Genomic DNA, 18,435 nt, shown 5'->3' with positions numbered 1-18,435 from the left:
ACTTTCATCTGGTGAGCCTGCTTCGTTTGCGCCAAGATAACAGCGAAGCATGAAAGAATAGATCGTGCGACACCCGGCTCGGTGAATATCGATTACTCCGTTCGATGGCATAACATACCGTAGAACCTAGTGGAAGAGAGCGGAGAAATTTCGATAGCATCGCCGAGTACGAGCAAAGATTAGGAACTGGCAGACTAGGAACTGGCGGACTATGCAACCATCGGCTTGTGCAGCAAATCCTGGATCGGGGGATGATGTCGACGGGGTGCTGAGGAATCTGTCATCTCTCTGTTTCAGCAATCTTGCTGCTCCTCCAAGGTATGCCGGACGCTCATCTGCCGGTCCAAAGAAAGCAGTCTAAAGAAGAAGCAATTATTTGAGAGGAGGAGGCGAGGCCCCCCCAAAAAGATGCAACCGGACGTGATACCTACCGTGCGCGCATGCTTGATCTGCAAAGGGACAGACCTCTTTGCATGCTTTTCGTAATTTGAACCTGCATGGACCTGACCAGGAAAAAAATGAGAATGATCTAATGATGAATGATGCAAGGAGATTCTCACTCATGTCTTGTTATGAGTCGAGCAGGCGGATGGGTTTCTTTGAAGATGCCTCCATCAATAACTGCTTCCTCTCTCATATCTGGTGTTGCAAGAGGTTGTGTGTGAGCGGACCAATGGCATCGCTTTCGCGGTTCGCGGGGACAGTAGTTGACCATTCCGCGCCGCCGAGACAGTATTCATCGCACCCGTTCTTGGGCAAAAAGGGGACTAGTCGGCGGCGGCATGCAGGCGTCGATCAACGACACTACCGGGACAAGTCCTCAAGGATACTGAGTAAGGAAGAAAAGCCCGCGCAAGCTGGCTAGCGGAATGCGGAGGAAGCTGCAGTAGTCAAAGAGACCAAGTCGCAGCCATATCCTGCTCGCGACCCTGTTTCGACGGTCAAAATTCAACGTTGGACGTTCGGCTCATTCGATGCTGTTCCGGAGCCTGCACACACAAACTCTCTTGGAGCCCAGCCCTCCGCGGCCACCAGCGGGCGGCATCCGGACCCAGTGTTCGTTTGTAAGGATGAAGCCTTTTTCTTTCTTTCCCTTTCCCTCGGAGGCAAGGAGGACACAGCGCGACAGGCATCGTTCGTGTCTAGACATGACATCAACGTACATTGACAAAGTGACTGGTCGATGTCCGGTCACAAAGAGAATCCACCATCGTCCCACAACGTCCGTTCGGGACTCGGGGGACAGATCACCAGGCTGCCTGCAAACACCACACATAGCAGTCAGTGCAGTGTCCGCCGTCAGGAACCAACATCGATCCATCATGTCCACTCACTCACTGCCTCGCGAATCCATAGGTCCTCGAAGGATGCCGCTGGATTTAAATCTCATGTTGGCTCGACCGACACATCAGACGACGGCTGCCGTGGCACATGCGGCCGGGGGTGCTCAAGCGTCACGCAGCGAACAAGGCCATTATTCTGACCCGACAGACCATTGTGACAAGTCGTGAGTTGTTGGGAAAGATCTCCGGCGCAGCGCCACAGATTCGCCATGCCGGGCGCCGCAAAGCAGCATCGCAATTGCACGGGTCATGGTTCGCGTGCATGCTGGCCCAGTCAACGAATCCCCCGAATGGTCTCCTCGGCCGACCGATGCACCTTTCCTGCCAGATTGTTCGACGTGCATTCCGATCAAGTGACGGACTGTTGCATGGTCGATAGGACCACTGTTCCATGCTCTTGGAACCCCATCGCACCAGAAAGTTTGTCATATTTCCCCTTGCGATTTGACTTGCAGAAATCATCATCCGTCGTAACTAATGCGAGATTGAGAGGCCTCGGGGAAGACGAACCCCCTTTCGCGGTAACAATGCCTTTCGTAGTAATCAGCCGGAGAGGGAAAGGAGATGGGCTCTCTTGACCGACCCGCCCAGTCCAGCGCTTTGACTCCTTATTTCGGGCGCGGGATGAGTCTTTCTGGTCAGTCGGTCTCGTTCGCAAGCTGTCGGTTTTACATCCAAGAAAGAGAGTTCCTGCAAACCCTTGGTATAACGCTGCCAGACATATTCCAGCGTGTTGATATCCAAGGCCAAGGGTAGCGTGTCGTTCCCGATGCTGTTGCAAGAACCCCCCCCCCCCTTTTGTGAAGTCAGTCCTCAGCCTCGTACAATGGGCATCTGCAAGCGACAACTGCAACTACATCTTGAATGGGATGCGCCCTGGAATATCCCAGACTTTGCAGCATTGTCGATAAGTCGGCAGTTGCCATCCAAAATGACATGGCCGGACAGTCATGCCTCCTTCTCCACGTTGATACTATGGCCTGCCCCCGCTTTGCCCTGCTGCGAACGCCTGCGGGACGTGACCGGGAACCGTTGTACTTGCTCGTCAAGCGTAGGATAGCTAACGAGGTTTCTCCTGGTAGCAAAGACAGTGAGTTGCATTTGTCTTCGTCTTTTCTCCGATAGGTCTGATGTTGTATCCGTACTGTTCAGCGTCGACATGGACTCCAAGTCTCCAAAGAGTCCAAATTGTGAGCAATTCTTCTCTAGATGGCGTAAATTTCAGAGTGGGGGGTTCAATAGTGTCTCAAGACGACTCGGCACCCGATATATCTCAACACCCCCTCCCCCTGCAGTTAAAAGATGGAGGCTGTAGTTATCGGACGTGAATTAATAATCGCGACGTGATATAGCCGTATTCCACTGAACGCAATCTTATCGACCTCCATATCACCTTGGCCCCGCCTCTGCAAGACGACGTTGACGTTGATCATGTCAATACAAGCGCCTTCTTATTTGGATTCCGCTAGCGCGCCTCGTAGGTAGTCAAAATCAAGCACTGGGTTGGCATTGTGCAGTTGTGCCGGCCCGTTTGGCAGCCATTGGGTATGAAGTAGGATCTCTCCCACCTACAACACATTCTCGTGCGACTGGGACTTGCGATAATGGCGTTATCCATGTCGGTACTGCATATACCGAATGTACGAGGTCCAGAGGCGAGAAAGCCCCCGCGGAACGCATCCGGCCAGAGTGGGTGCTTGCCCGCCGTTGAAGATGTTTCAATCTTTACGGATACAACACACGTCAACTCCCTGACCACTGGCTGATCCGCGTTTGATTTCCACTTGACAGCTGGGGCCACTGTGGCCAATTTGAATTTGCATCCGTGAAGCTTTGTACTGTAGCAGTGTAGCAGTGTACTCCGTACTTGAGCGATTGTGTATCCGAACGGTACCGTGTCTGTGTCTCCCGAATAATTTATCCATCTCGACTCAGTTTTTGTGGCCTCCATTTCTTGGCAGCCTTGGGGCGCGGCTCATATTCTTGGAGCTGAAACCGTGGGCATCTCCATCCATTCTGATTTAACCGCGCCGTGGCCTGGCCGCAGCATCAACAGTAACCTTGGGGGCTTCATCGTCGAAACCAAGTTGAGGCTCAAGACGATCTCCCTGCCGTCCGGCAAGACTGATCCCGGATCCTCATACTTGATCAATGCGCCAGAAGCTCTCGTCCAGGATCCCTTTCACACCCCCGCGCAACTCGTCTCATACGCGGTTGACGCCATACTTGTTTAATGTGGGCCTTTTCAAATAACTGTCCAGTCTGGACATGCTGTCCCGAACCTTAGTCTTGACTTTATCCGCGAGAATCGACGCGAATTTGCCCAGCAAGCGTGCGCCTGATCGACCTGCCAAGCAGTCGATAGCCCAATGCAACTGTAAAATTTGGCATAGGCGGGCAAAGTTGATGTTCATGATCGGTCAGCTGCCGAACGATGTGATGAGATGTGACCCCCATCGATCCGCGTATGAACTAGCTCGGTGTATAGTTGTATTGTACGTAGCCGCGAGGCGGTCATGATGTATTTTCCGTTGATAACAGTGTCGCAGTAGAATGTAAGGGCAACCAAGTCCCTCAAGCTCAAGGGCGCAAAGTCACCAAAAGCTGGCTGCCCCCTCCTCAGGCTGGCCCTGGCTTGCGCGCCTCACAGGTCCGGACCCGGGCTAGAACGCTCGTTCCTGGCTAGGAGCTATTGTGCGGGGGACGGAGGACCCTTTCAGGCTACTGGCCAGTGAAAGAAGCAGCGAGGGTGCCTCTGGGTAAGGGATCCTCCTCCCCCAGCCTCCTCGAACACCATCCCATCCCATTATCCCTGGTGTCTTCGTCGTGGGTCACCTCGACAGCAGTCTCTCAGCGTTACTTCGCGCTGTCTGCGATGGCCGTATGTACCGTTGCGGATGTCTTGAGCCCGCTGAGTTCCCCTGCGTCTGTTCAAATGTGTTTTTGACTCGGCTGTGGAGCTATTTCTCTGCTATCTGGGTGCCTCTGGAGATTGTGCTGTGTAGATTATTATGTTGGCTCTTTGTCAATGGCGTTTATTACGAGTATCAGGCCCACGTGAACGATTAGCCACCGGAACTCCGTTGAAACCTCGCTACGATAGTGAGGATACGCTGCGTTAGTATCCGTAGCCCACTTGAGCGAGGTGACTAACAAAGTCCATTGAATGCGCTGCCTGCCGAGTCGGGAATCAGTGCCAGACGTCTCTTGGCACTAATGACTTGCGCACTTGCCGGCCCGATACTTGCGAGAGTTGCCATTGACAGCGTCTTAGTCCCAGTATGGAGTCGCAAGTCAGGGAATACAGTAGGGACTGGCGTGAGAGTGAGGGGTCTTCGTATCTTTCGGGTTCCATTGATGATACATCGGCCGCGTTAGACAAGGCTCACCCACCGGCCTGTAGCGCCCGTGGTGTACTGGAAGCAGCCGCCCTTGGGCAGGGCGTCTGAGACAGAAGAGTGTAATTGTGCCGCTGAACCGCCTCGTTTTTTGGCATACGCCGCCGGCCCTGGGCTGTTTCTCAAAGAGATCATCAACCTGTGTACATAGTGTCGCAGAGGCGGAGACCCATGGGGTGGATTCCTGCTTCCCAAGCAGAAGTGTTTGGGCTTCCACTAGTGCATCTCGGCCTGCAGCGCCATTCCCTAGCAGTGATACTGTGGAAACCATCTCTCACTCTCGTTGAGACACTGCGACACCGCTAGCGGAGGGTCGCGTAAACAACGAGTCAGTTGCGACTGTGGACTGGGAAGAACTCTGCGGGAGGAGAACCGCCAACGTCCCGGGGCTGGCCCCCGAGCTGGTCAGAGTCCAGGCAGGCAGCGTATGAAGCATGGCAACGGAAGGCACGGTCTGGTAGGGACTTGAGAGTCGCATCTCGCAACTCGCAACCGAGCTGCAGTTATCACCGTTGTATTTCCCAACTTGATACCCATTCAAGGTAACGCGGTGAGGTGAACCTGGAATCCAGTGGTCGGTAGCAGGCCTCGTGTGCCAGTCGCACCGCGTGCTCAGGCCACAATTTCACGGCGAGAAGAAACACACCGGGCAAGGCATGCTGCGCTGTTTGCTGCAATGACGGCAAAGCCCGCTGTCAGGTCAGGCGAGAGCGGCGGTCAATGGATCCGGTTGGAAATGAGGGCGGATCATGACAGGCATTGCCTGCCTCGCCGGGGTGAGAAGACGATTCTTCAGGTGACGACCTGAAGCAAGCCATAAACGGATAGCAAGCCCTTGACCGATGAGGCCGGGGTAGGATCCGGCAAGGCTTGTCGATGGTGCAAGCTGAGTGGTTTCTGACTTCTGAGTCCTGACGGCCAGCGGCTCAAGACGAACAAGGCCCAGCACCGGAGTCAGATGCGAGATTCAAAATGAAGGCAAAGAACTGGGTCGCGGCTGACAAAAGGAGGCAACTAGACACTCGGCAAGGTACTGTGTAAGGTATTCTGTCTCCGTCCGGCTGTCAGCCCCCTTCGAGAGACCCGAAGGAATGGAACTGCGCGGCACAGGTGAGCAGAGAAAGCCAAGTCGGGCCTGGTGTGTCCCCTGGGGGCCGTTGTTCACTGCCTGCTGCCCGTCGACATGGCTCAAGTCAGGGCTGGCACGCCGCACAAGGGCAGCTTGATAGTCGTGGCGTGGGATGATGCAGCGGTTTCCATTGGCTTGGGATTGGTGTTGCCCGGTTGGCAGCCATTGCCCCTTGCCATTGGATAAGATCACGGCCACAACCGGCATCGGAAATTTCCCTCATCCTCTGCCCAGGCACGTCAGGTTCCCAGCTCAAGGGAAGCCAGCAAACAGACTGACCAATCGAGTTCCCGGGTGTCGCTCCATTTGGACATGGCTTGTTGGGCTGGGTGCTGCCCACAAGAGCTCCCCTCCCCCTAATCTGCAGTTTTGCAACGGTTGTGGTCGACGTCACCACCACTCAAGACCAAGCACGACGGCTCGAGTACACTGAATCGATACCAGCGTGTACGTTCGAAGGCAACATCCAATCGTTGCTTGGCCATCAATAGACAGCTCTGGTTGGCGTACTTTGTCGTTGTAATAGGCGATGCGTTGGTTTCGGCAAAACCTTGCATCCTCCTTCCTAGCTTGCGACGTTCTGATGGCTTGCCACATTCACAACTCACTTCTGACCAACAATGCTCACAACCGACTTGGGCAACGTTCAACTGCCGCGAGCCCACAAATCCGTTCTCGTTCAATATGCCAATTTCAAGCTGCTCGTTTCCGCCGGTTGCCCAATTCAACGTCAGTCTCGGAACACCGCGGCATCGTATAGTTCAATATCGCCGTGTCCGTAATTCGATGTCTGTTCTTGTACGCGCTTCACTGGGATTCACCCAGGAATGCCCCGGATCCACGCCCTAGCGAGCCCGAAAAAGGCACCGTCTTGTCCCAGTGCCTGCCGGCCACGGCCATACTTACATGTCGTGCGTTGAAGCCAAACATGCTTGCCATGACGCTCTTTCTCGTAGATAGAAATTCGTAACCCTTGAACCATGAAAACTTACCTGTCAGCTTGTGGCCATGGCGCTGGACACATGAGTGCCTATCCTTGCGAGGGGTTCATGGCTGATCCATAGAAGAGGTCATGTCGAGGAAAAGTACCTATCTCCAGCATTTCCGTCCGGTAATGCCCGTCTACTGTGTACGCAGTATCCGTACAATGTTCAGCACGGCAGAGGGAAGTGGGCTTCGAAAATCGAAACCCCCACATGCAGTTCAACGTTGCCCTGGGATAGCTCAGTGCCAAGGACCGGGTTACATTGAAAAGGAGACAATGCCACGGCGGATACCTAGAGCAGACGTAAAAGGCCAAGGGGGTTGCTGTCAACGTTTGATGTGCACTCACGGATGAAATAAGCCTGGGCCAGTTGCTGAACTTGTCTGTCAAGCACCAAGGTCCACCAGCCTAAATGAATTGGCACTCTTGGATTGCTGAGGGGTTGCCTAGGATGGCGTCTCCGACCATACGAAGATCTCTTTGAAGCCAGTTTGGACGACATGCTGGCCCGATATACTTCGGTGCCGGTCTCTTCCACAGTCCGTTTGACCAGACTGTGGGCTTGATCCTTGATGCCTAGATTTTGCGGCCGCCATTATGGTCTAGCGGCTCTCCAAACCCGAAATATCTAAACCTTTTTTTGTCCTTTGATAACGTGCCGGCAACGAGCGATTCAACGAATATTCGTCCGGTGACTGGGATAGAAGTTCGCACTCGGCTTTGGAGTTTGAGGTTATCGTTTAACTTCATTGCGATGTTGATGATGAATTTTCGTGCGGCCAGGTCAATCCCAGCGAACTAAAGCCTCGAGTTGTCTGTTTGAGAAGGGATCTTCAGGTACAGATACAGCCACGGACCACGAGAGAAAACCCCAGGCATGCCTGCGGCCTGCGCTCGCCGACGATCCATGTTTCATCAGGGTATATTCTGTTCTTCTGCCCACACGAACCCGTAGAGACTCCGACTGCGGCGGAGTGACGGTGTCGGCATATCATGAGAGAAAGGGTTGTGATTATCCTCTTGGTCCTGTCGGGTCTTTTTGAATGCAACATGACGAGTTTCTCTCAACGCTTCCCCAATCATTTCTCTGGACAATTCCCAGTCGTCTGGTATTCAGGTTGGCCATCACGCCAGATATAGCTTCGAGAAGATTGGAATCTCGTGAGACCCAGTGTATTCTTCTTTCTTAATCTTCTTCAGGTCCATGTCTCCGGATCGTGGCGGCGAAATTTGGAGCAAGTCCGATGCGTCCGTGTCCAATTTCCCCATCCCCAACAAGGGTTATCTTAGGTGCTGGGTGGCCCGCGCTGGAAACCACGGCTCAATACTCCGTGTAACAACCGGTAATTCGGTCACAGCCTCGAGAATACGCGGCAAAGGAACAACTTAGTCCTGGCGAAGCGTGGAAATCTATTACGCTTTCCCTCTCCAGCGTTTCTGGCACAGAGATTTCCGCCGAAACCGAGAAAGCAACGCTCTGAGTTGTCTTTACTCGACGAGAGACATGGAATGCTCTCGTCTGATACCCCAATTCTCTTAAAGCATCCCCACATGGACCCAGCGATGGCACGTGGTGCGAGTATCTCTATCGTCAGCTCAGCCCATCGCGAGAGCCCCTCGTCAAGTCCTACCAATTGGTGCGAGCGGACATCGCGAGTCACACGCCCTGTATCGCGACATCTGCATCTTTTGCGAGCTCATAAATTCTCTCAGTGTTCTCTCCATTCGGGGTCTGTTTTGGTGATTGGTCTCGCTGGGGCACTGACATAGAGAACCTCCGTTTGATAAAAATCAGAAGCACACCCAGGACAGAGTGTTGTATATCTCATGAGCGACCCTGTAAAAGATTGTATGAAATCATTTCCTTGGCCAATCAGTACTTGACTGGGTTCCGTATTCATGCAGATAGTGATGAAGGAGACGCAGAAAGATGGAGGCAGGTACGAATTGACGTGTCAGTCGTGTCACTGAGCGTAGCTACAAGTCTTGCCCCGTGGATCCCACTGATCACTTGGTGATTCTTCATTTCGGCCTGTCGGTACCTCTATTAGATGCTTGGGGCCGCAAGTCCATTGCGACGGACTTGTGTGGTCTCTCCGTATGAGCTTGAGAAGATGTCCTACGAGGGTTGTCCAGATTCGTGCGAGAGTAGAGCAGGCATACTGCCGTAGAGGTTATCCCAGAGCATCGCGGCAGACGAAAAATGGCGTGATAGCTTGGGGGGTTCAGGGCGGTGACGAGCTAGTCGTTGGCAGGGTCGTATAGCAGAGGACGTGCGCCGCAGGAGCTGTCCAGCCCCCCTGGGTGATAGACTTGGGATGGGCGGAAGACGATCTCTGCGGAAGCAGAATTCCAGAGCCTGAGTTGGCGGAGGCCTGGATGAGATGTGGATACACCCACTGGCAGACCTGGGTCCCTCGAACACTCCAACAAGGGAGATCCAAGGCAAAGAAGGGGTGCTCCCTTCCAGACGGGAGGGACAACGATGACTGGCAGTAGGGCCTATCAACATCGGAACACTGGGCAACGCAGAGAGTTGATCTGGTCTTAATTGGGGCCGGGCCGAACGTACTACTTGAAACCCGTTTCCGATGTCAGAAAGACGCCCGTAGTATCACGTTACTTAGGTGTTTTGCTCGAAGAATGTAAGTCTCTAGTCAGACTCGAGACCCCAAAGAAGTTTGCAGTTTGCGGCGCCGTTAGTCTATTCTGAAATGAAGAAGAGTGTGAAACGGCCAGTCGAATGCGTGTGGCTGGCGCCGATGCTGAAGGGGCACCGGCTTTGATGCGTGAAAGCTATTGGCCGAGCTAGTCGTTCCTGCATAGGGGCGGAACCCGCATGAAGGTACGGATCCCCCTATATGTGGTGAATGCTAAGGTTCATGCCCCCCCCCCCCGCCGACAATGGCGGGCCTCTGAAGCTCGTGGAAAATGAATACCAGCTCGGCGCAACCGTGATTGCCAGGTGAAGATTCTTCATCCGATCAATGTATTGCGGAATGTAGTCAGTCTCCCATGTCTACTCTGCAATGATGGCATGATACGGTGACCAGGAATCTGGACGGATATGCGACAAGTAGGTGGGCGGAGATAAGAAGTAGAGCACGTTCGACGATGATCCGTGAAAATGGCCTAGGGGAAGAATAGAAAACTGCTTGCAATGGGCTGCCGGGCCGCATTGCGCGCGCTGTGTAGGGCAGACCGCTTCCTGAAAGGTTTCCAGCTCTGGTTCCTCGTGTATCCGTACGAACGGAGCATACGAAGGTGATAGACGAGATTCAACGGTTCAGTCTAGTAAGCATCCCTTCTGGGACCCAGAACTTGGACTGGCAATGTGCTAAGGATTTCAATATGGCGATCTTTGGGCGATTTGTTCCCCAGACGGGTGCAGCAAGTCCTTGGTATGGTTCGGGTCGACATGGACGGCGTAAAGTTTGCTGTTGAGACCGGGTGCCGGAGTTGCGTCCACCTCAAGCTAATGCACGCCCTTTCACACAGTACTTGTAGAGGCGAACGCATGGTCTGTGGTAGTGGCCGTCGCAGATCGGGCAGTGTTTCGATAGCAGTGCAAAGCCACAGTTGCACTCTACTTGTGTGAGTGATGTGACGTTTGAGAGGTGACTGACAAATGCCATGTCATCTATGTGATGGAAACTGTTGTCGAGACGTGTCTGACGGTGGAGACGTGAACGACCCATGGTGAGCAGCGAATACTTGCGCTCATGGAACTTGTATCGTGGCTATGGAGCCAAGAATCATATGAAGTTTGTTGAGACCTGCTCTTTTTCGGATGTGAACGGCTGGACAGGTGCCGTGTGCCAAGCATTGCCGTGCTCTGAAAGTAAACCGCGTAGCTGTCGCATATACGCCTGTAGTTTGGGAGAGACAGTTGTTGAGTCTAGAAGAGACGGGTATAGATCCGAGTCTAGAGGCAAGATTCTTGGCTGCGGCCGCGAGTAGCCTGGGAGGTCTGTTCGCGGGCCCCGTTCCCCAAGACCGATCTGGTGTTTGTGGCGTCATGTCTCGAGGGATCAATTTTCTGCTCGCCACGTTCCTGAACCCCGACGAAGATAGTAAGAGAGCTAACCATGACGGGGCGGTGCAGCCGTGATGACGAACGAAGAGCCTTCGCCTTCGTAGACGGTGTCGACGATATCATGTGGACATTGATTCGACTCGTTCTTGGTAGTGTCTGGCCCGGCGGTGTCCATATCCTGGGCATTTCGAATGATGGATCATTGTCTGTCACTGGCGGGTCTAGTTATTTCCAGGAGACGCACGGCACGGCACAATGGTGGGCCTCGCCTATGCAGTGAACAGACAGTCATCAAAGTCGAAGAGGGACAGTCTGCGGTCTGTCCCGAGCAAAAGGGGAGAGGATGGTGCCCGGGTCGGTCGCGGAGATAGTGATCATGGTGGTGGTGGTGGTGGTGGTGGTGGTGGTGTGTGAGGTTGTCAAGCAGTGTCATGGGTAGTTGGGGATCCGGTGGTTTCCATCACGTTGGTGGCCTCGGGGAAGAAGCCGCTGGTTGCCCGCTCCATGCAGGAAGAGGATGAGGGGGGTTCTGTGGCAAGTACTGCCTTGGGAAGCTGCGTCTAACAGAAGTTCTATGTAAGATAGGTAGCGGGCCTAGGCGTAGTTGAGCCTGCACGTAGTAAGCACTTCCCTCCTCTTTCCTTCCAGTTGATAGTTGCCGGTGATATCTCTACTTTTCAGTAAGGCGGTCACGACGGCTTAAGGTTCGTCTCTTTCCCAATTTATCTGCATACAGACTGTTAGGCAGTTGTTGAGCCCCTTTAAGGTACCTTGGTAAGTCAAGTAAGCTCAGTAGGCCCGGCACGAGACGTACTTATGGGGACTTAGGTAATACGGTACTTACTCTACGTTACTTCGTACGCAGTAAGGTACCTGAGGTAAGTATCTCGACAGCTCACAGTACGTACCATTCTCATAGAATATCCTGGAAGTAAGATAAAGACAAATAACCGGGTGATGTGATGGATGACGGGACTAAAATCGACCAGAACAGTGAACTTGAACATGTCCATAGAAAAGATACGTCCCGTTTCGACCCCGTTTCAGATGAAGTGATTCTACGGGGTTTGCTCATTGGCCCGCCGGATTCTGGAACGAGTGGGAGCTCACCGGTGCCCCACATCCCCCGACTGCGGCCTGCACCTCAGTCTGGCAATCTGCAGCATCTCTCACGCCGGCGAGCCACTTATCCTCAAGCTCGCAAGCAGGCCCGGCGGTGGCTGGGAAGTCGAGGAGGGACCCCAGATACGGATAGAATCATGGTGTTGATAGAAAGGCTAGTACGAACACTGACCTCGCACTTCTCGGTCTTCAATTTCATCTTGTTCCATTCTCTCCAATGGACAGGGCCACCAGTGACAAGGCCTCGAGACACCAGAGTCCATGGTACGGAAAGAAAACCAACCCATCCAGGTCATTTCGCAAGGTGTTAGTCAAACAAACTTGGGTCCAGCCACGCAGCAAGACCGCCAGGCTTTCAGCTGAACTGCTGTTTTACACTAGCAGCAGCCACATGGGGCTTTCCAAGACCGAACCTAGAATAGGTCCCACGTTTTATCCCGGACGATCATCACTCCCACGTGAGGGCCAGTGGGCTAAAGTCTTCGCCAGTTCTTCTCTTTTTTGCCTTGCTCATGATGCTCATCTTCGTCATTCGAGACTTGATCCTAGGGACCCATGATGATCCTGTTTAGTCTCGTAGCTGAACAATTGCCTCCAGGGCTGGAACGAAAGGCGCAGGTGAACGGTAGTCCTGATTGGGATTTCACCAGAATTCTTTCCCCGTTTGTAATAAGTGGCAAGTCTAGCAGGTGTTGATGGTGTGTGCCAGCAATGCCAGCGTGCGTCCCAGACTCTCAGGCCAGAGCAAGCCACTAACAATGAACACAGGTATCATCGTATACACGTAGTGGTGATGGTGTATGCGTGTTCGTGTACGTGTAGGTGTGTGTGTCTGTGTGTGTGTCTGCTTTGCCGTATCTTCTTACCGCACCTATCGCCTAATCCGAGTGAGCATGAACCTGCGTACCCGATTGCACGAGTTCGTGTTGTTCTACTTGATAGTATGGCAATTGCGCACACCATGCCCCTCATTGCGGATGAAGTTGAAGGGACCTGCCCCTTGTGGGGTGACGACTTTCGTCAACTTTCAGTCACCAGACCAGGGCCAGACGGCATACGGCATTTCCCGTTGCGGACTATCCAGTGTATATCACCCAGAAGTAAGATTCTCAGGCACCAGAGTCCGAAGGGTAGGCCGTTGATTGAGCCTTGCGGTCATTGTCTGCGGTGCGTTCTGGGCGTTTGATGTGGTAGCCGGAGCAATTGCCATGCGACGCAAAATCAAGGAACTGCACCATCAGTGGGACAAGCTTAGCACCTGCAGTAGTTCCCCTCATGGATTTGTTACCCCATTGGGATGGCCTGGACGTGACCGAGGCACACCTCGCCGGTCCAACTGTCGAATTGCGTTAAGAAAAAGTGGTACGAGGGACTACCGTACTGTGTTCGTTCAGTATCCGTAACGACCTAAACGATTCATTCCTTCGAGTCTAGCCACTTCCTCTGCGGGTTCTTTACCTCTTTGGACGAGAGGCTGGCAACGTCAGGGTATGGGATAGGGTACATACGGCGGAATGACCGCTAGGAATTTAGGAGACTTTTATCCGCACTGGATTCCAGTGTGATCCGAATACACTGGCTTGCATGATAGACACTTGCAAGTAGGTGAGTCTGCAAGTGGGCTGTCTCTACCGGTCGAGGAAGTGCGATTTGCTTGTCAGATTCGTTCTAGTATTCAGGATTCGGGACTGAAGATTGGACGCGAATGGTGATTGAGTCCATGTAGAATGCAACCCCCACAATCGGCCGGTGGCACGGGCAGGAAGCCAGGCACGCCGCACGCTGCAGACATCAGGACGAGCAGTGGAGGGCCGGTTAACAAGCAGAGACAGGCCAGGCATGTCAGCCACGTTTCGTCAGCATCTTGGTCGCAGATCACCCACTCGCGACCGAACGTAGTGACCCTTTTTCTCTTCCCCCCCTTCTTCAACTCTCTTCGTGCCTGGACCGAGAGGATGAGGCGTAGGTCTGTGCGCAAGCAATGGTTAGAGAACAGCGGTAAACTGGAGAAGGGGAGGAGGTGGTGGTGGATGATGGTGTCAGTCCACAAGCCATGGAGACGGGACGGGAATAGGTGGATGGGGAGAAGAAATGGTCAATCACCATGTGGTAAGGAGTACGCAGTAGAGTATTGAGCCAGAGTTGAGCGTAATGTGGTTGAAAGACTCGACTATCTGACGATACATGATGCAGGTAGACAATCGAGAGGGGCTCTTGGTAGCATTCGGGAATTTCTTGTCTGATCTGAGAGGGGCCAGGGGTACCTAACGGCATAATGTGGAGGACAGCATGCGGTTGCTAATTTGCCGCTGCTGCTGCTGCTGCTGCACAACGCCACATGAGGAGAGCCACAAGTGGCGTCTGCAGATTATCACAAAGACGGTCAAGACGTTTGTGGAAGAAATAGTAACATAAGGTAGCCCACCTGCAGATGTTTCGAACCAAAAGATGACAAAGTCTGGTTCGGTGACACTCTGAGGGCTTTTCCTGGTGATGCGACGCGATGGAATACTTTGTAGATGCGTGGGAGGCGTTACAGTCTTCACATCATGTGGGGTCAATTGGACGATGATGATTTGCTCAGTCAGATTTTGGGGGCGGTGGAAAAGCGTGGGAAAGCGTGGGAGGGCTGGGGCAGCCCGAGGGCGGTGAAGCAGCGAGGTCCAGAATGCTCTTGCCGTGCTTTCCCGCTTGCCTTCCATTGTGTGCCTTGCTGCAAGGAACCGAGGGAAGGAAAGACTCTGACCCTTTTCGGCCCAATGTGGGGTTAAGAATGACATCGCCCACCAATAGATGGATCACTCAGAAGAGGGTCGGCACGGCTCAGGGACAGATCAATGCAGGGAAAGTCGAGAGGCACACACGGCACAGTAATACGGCAGGAGCGAAACAAGGCAAGAGAGAAGGTATGTAAGTCAGACCTCCTCTCCCACCGGCACTCGAAGAACTTGTGATGGCAATTGCGTTTCTGTTGATGCAGGTGGTTCCCGAAAGATATTTTTCAAAGAAATGGAAGCAACAACAGACGGAAAGGGTACAAAACAGTGAAAAGGAGGATCATGATCACCTCCAAGCGCAGAGCTCTTGTAGGTGCGGTTAAGTAAATGAAGCCGTGCCTTCCCACTCCGGCATCAAGAGAAGGTGACTGCCTTCGGAGCACCTGCCTTGGTTTCCTTGCATCGCAGCCATTTTTGGAGCAAGAAGGCAAGGACGCAGATGCGTGCCTTTCTGAGTTGAGTCAGTCTCGTAGAGTCAAGAGTCACGAGCCACGTTGAAACGTCAACAACGTCCATCTTGATAGGATTTATTTCTTCAATCCCGGGGGGAGAGGCGAAGCACATGCACCACAATACACCACAGGAAACACAGGCGACGACCATGATGCTTGCCTCCCCCCCCCCCCCTTCCATTGCCACGTTTTACTTGGCCCCAAAACATATGTGCCAGCCGCCAAATCCCTGGCTTCTGTCCCGTGTCTGGACCGACTTGCCCTCCCGCTTCCCGCCTCCGCCCTTCAATACGCAACCATCAACGAACATCGCGAACTTAGGACCTAGAGCGCGAATACACGACCGACGACCCTCAACATCGCCTTCGGCCCCTCCGCCCGTGCACCATCTTGTTCCCACCGCTCTTTAGGTCTCCAACTCAATTGATCGACAACCCTTTTCATTACGCATAAGGGTGTCATCCAACGGGATAGTTATCCCACACCACCCCACCTACCTGCTCTCGGGTCTTCACCGTGTTGTTGATGACGGAGTGGGAGAGCATCTTTCTTACCCTGGATCTGCTAGGTTGTCAAGTGATGCGTGTTACACTTCACCATCTGCGCTCCACCTCGTCGCCCAGCGCACTATACACACCCTTCTCAAGCAAAAGCCGCTTCGTCTCCTACGCTATCGGGCTGTGGGTGGTACATTGGAGGCCATTGTCGAGGCATCTAGACGTCTGTACCTCCTTTTGACGCTATTAAACCTCGTTGAGTGCCGGGGCCGGCCGGCCGGGGCCGTTCTTGCCGTGACGCCCGGTCTGATAGCATGGCGTACCAAAAGAAGTACTTCTTGGGCCGCTATGTCTGCCGCACCACCATCCCATGCCCGAACTGCTCTCTCGGTAGCAGCAAGACCCGAGAGCCTCATAGAGAGAGAGTACCTGCACACATCAAGGCGCTAGACAACATGGCATGGGAGTTTTCAGGCGAGATAATATCATTTTTCGCGAATGGGCTGGAAGTCAACGGTGCCGGGTCATCTTCAACAGTCGTTGGGGCCTCGGCGACGATATCTTGCCTTCGCACAAACATCTTTGCCTTGCTGGCTCGGTTGCGACTGACGTGCATGGCAATCTCCAATGGCCCAGTTTTGGCCAAGGCTCTCTCAGCTCTCCACCAGCAACAGCTCCGGCTCCGAAGTATGGTTCCCCGGCACCTCTTCGTCGAATCCCGCATTGCGCTATCATCCCTGTGCACTAGGGTCGGCCTGCTTCTCAAAGCCCCGACCTCTTACGAATAGAGGACCTAACCTGCAAGGAACTGCCAATGGGCTCCATCGGAACGGGGGCCTTAGCATGCCATCAACTCCTGTCAGGAGGGCAAGGCCGCGATGTGTAGCTAGGGTTGATAAGGTAGGCCACCACCAGGCGAAGGAAGGTCGCCATTGGGTGAGCCGCTCCTTTGCAACCTATCATAGCCCACCGCCTCACACCACCCGCCTGCTGCGCACGAGCACCTATCCGTACTGTCGAAAATCTACTGTAGGACGACTCTCGATTAGTCTCTAACAAGTAGCTGTCGCCTGCGACTTCTCAGATGCAGATCCAACGTACGACGGGAAGACGAACAGGGGAAACGACGAGTCTAAGCCGCTGTTTGCGCCAACATATCTGGTCGGGCGGAGAATGCGTCTGTGGCTGCTCGACGAAGTGACTCTGACTTGACAGTGCTTATTTTAAACTTCAAATATCGAGAGTAGCTGCGATTTCGATAAGCCCGGACTCCTAAGGGAGATTGTGCTTATCAAAAGTATGGTTTATGACCGACAAGCCTCCGGAGCATTCAATGCCTAAAACTGTTGCTATTGTTCTATCACAACTCGTCTTTGAGACTGGTGACAGACGGACTGTGTAGTTTTGGAGGGGAAAAGGGCAAGAAATCTTCGACAGAGGCACTGGGACAAGCCATTGACAGCCTCCGTTATGGCCCATGCAACTTTAACGCCCACCCAGCGACGGGATGTGGCCGCGGTGATAGGTAGTGCGTGATGGGGTTCTTCGGCAGCAAACGAAAAAAGCAACGAGAGGCTTAATCATAGCGTTGGGTCAAACGCACGAATCCATGCTCCAAGCGGCGCGAGTGAGGAAGCGCTGACGTGCGATTACGACAGCAGCAGTTTGCGACTGAGTTCCACACAATCTATCAGCAGCTGCCCTGGTGCCGCTTAGTAGACAACCCGTTGGTATACCATGGCCGAGAGCATGAATGAGAGGTTCTCAAATGAGCACCAAATCTGACTTATCATTGGTGGCCGGCCAGGATATTACAGCCTTTGCCCAATCCAGAGACCTAGAGTCTGGGGTAACTCTAGGCCATCGAAGCTTGAACTAAAACGGACCGAACGACATGATGATCCGCAGATTCAGATGGCTTGACACTAACGACAACGATTAAATGAGGCCATCCAAAGGAAGTGAATGCTAGGGCGATGGAACGCGACAGGCGATGTATGGTACTGTTAGGGCTGTCAGCCTAGCCTTCAAGCTCACCCCTGAGAAATTGGCATTTGAGTTCAAGACCCATGGACTTGCGACTTGCGAAAAGTGGTCAGCTTGACCATGACAAGTCCAAAGCATCAGCCCGACTTTCAACACACGTCCGCCGCTGTTGAAATATCTTGCAGATTACATGCCGCACTCGGCCTACATGGACCCCTTTTTTCCCAGCTTTGGCACGTCTAGAGAGGCGCAAGCTACAGGGGACAGCTGCACTGATCGAGTCAAGTTCTGGATACCTCACGGAGTAGCGAGGTGCTTGACGAAATCACGGCATCTCCATTATCAGACCCTCCACGAAGCAAGCCCCTGTTCGGAACACCACTTCGGATGCGAGCCGGTATGAGATACGGTCTGCTTAAGGTATGGAGGGCTCAAAGGTCATGCCAATGTACCCCTTGCACGTCCTTGAGGAGGGTTGATGGCCGCGCTGGCCTACATAGTAGGTGAAAACAGAGCTGCCGTGGGGCCCTGCTTGGGCATTGAGGATGATTGACAAATAGCATGGATTCCCCTGCCTTACCTTGGTGAAGAATTTGGTGCGGCGCGGGACGGTTGCAACCGTTCCAAGTTGTTTATTCCACCTTTAACAATCTACCCATTGCTTTCAGTACAGCTACGAATCGACTTTCCCATAGTGTTAGGTCATCTTC

The 18,435-nt window shown here is 53.4% G+C and overlaps 5 protein-coding genes across 5 annotated transcripts; 2 read left to right on the top strand and 3 right to left on the bottom strand.

The window, feature by feature from the left end:
- Positions 1–126: 126 nt before the first annotated feature.
- CPAR01_15718 (uncharacterized protein) lies at positions 127–1,390 on the bottom strand (the record flags this gene model as incomplete). The annotated part of the gene is made up of 3 exons (XM_060499966.1): positions 127–357; positions 1,004–1,259; positions 1,335–1,390. The coding sequence occupies 3 exons, from the start codon at positions 1,388–1,390 to the stop codon at positions 127–129; spliced, it is 543 nt and encodes a 180-aa protein (XP_060341542.1).
- Positions 1,391–3,274: 1,884 nt separating this feature from the next.
- CPAR01_15717 (uncharacterized protein) lies at positions 3,275–3,577 on the top strand (the record flags this gene model as incomplete). The annotated part of the gene is made up of 1 exon (XM_060499965.1): positions 3,275–3,577. A coding segment is annotated over one exon (303 nt), but the record flags the coding sequence as incomplete, so codon positions are not given.
- Positions 3,578–4,717: 1,140 nt separating this feature from the next.
- Positions 4,718–11,066, bottom strand: CPAR01_15716 (uncharacterized protein; the record flags this gene model as incomplete). The annotated part of the gene is made up of 2 exons (XM_060499964.1): positions 4,718–4,788; positions 10,943–11,066. 2 exons carry the CDS (start codon positions 11,064–11,066, stop codon positions 4,718–4,720), a joined length of 195 nt encoding a protein of 64 aa, XP_060341540.1.
- Positions 11,067–13,869: 2,803 nt separating this feature from the next.
- Positions 13,870–14,287, bottom strand: CPAR01_15715 (uncharacterized protein; the record flags this gene model as incomplete). Its single annotated transcript, XM_060499963.1, has 2 exons — positions 13,870–13,995; positions 14,138–14,287. The coding sequence occupies 2 exons, from the start codon at positions 14,285–14,287 to the stop codon at positions 13,870–13,872; spliced, it is 276 nt and encodes a 91-aa protein (XP_060341539.1).
- A 1,766-nt stretch (positions 14,288–16,053) lies between these two features.
- On the top strand, positions 16,054–16,527 carry CPAR01_15714 (uncharacterized protein; the record flags this gene model as incomplete). The annotated part of the gene is made up of 1 exon (XM_060499962.1): positions 16,054–16,527. One exon carries the CDS (start codon positions 16,054–16,056, stop codon positions 16,525–16,527), a length of 474 nt encoding a protein of 157 aa, XP_060341538.1.
- Positions 16,528–18,435: the final 1,908 nt, after the last annotated feature.

Source organism: Colletotrichum paranaense (assembly GCF_030867605.1).
Source record: "Colletotrichum paranaense strain IMI 384185 chromosome Unknown Scaffold_20.1, whole genome shotgun sequence".
Lineage (NCBI taxonomy): Eukaryota > Fungi > Ascomycota > Sordariomycetes > Glomerellales > Glomerellaceae > Colletotrichum > Colletotrichum paranaense.
This window is presented reverse-complemented; position numbering and strand designations above follow the sequence as displayed.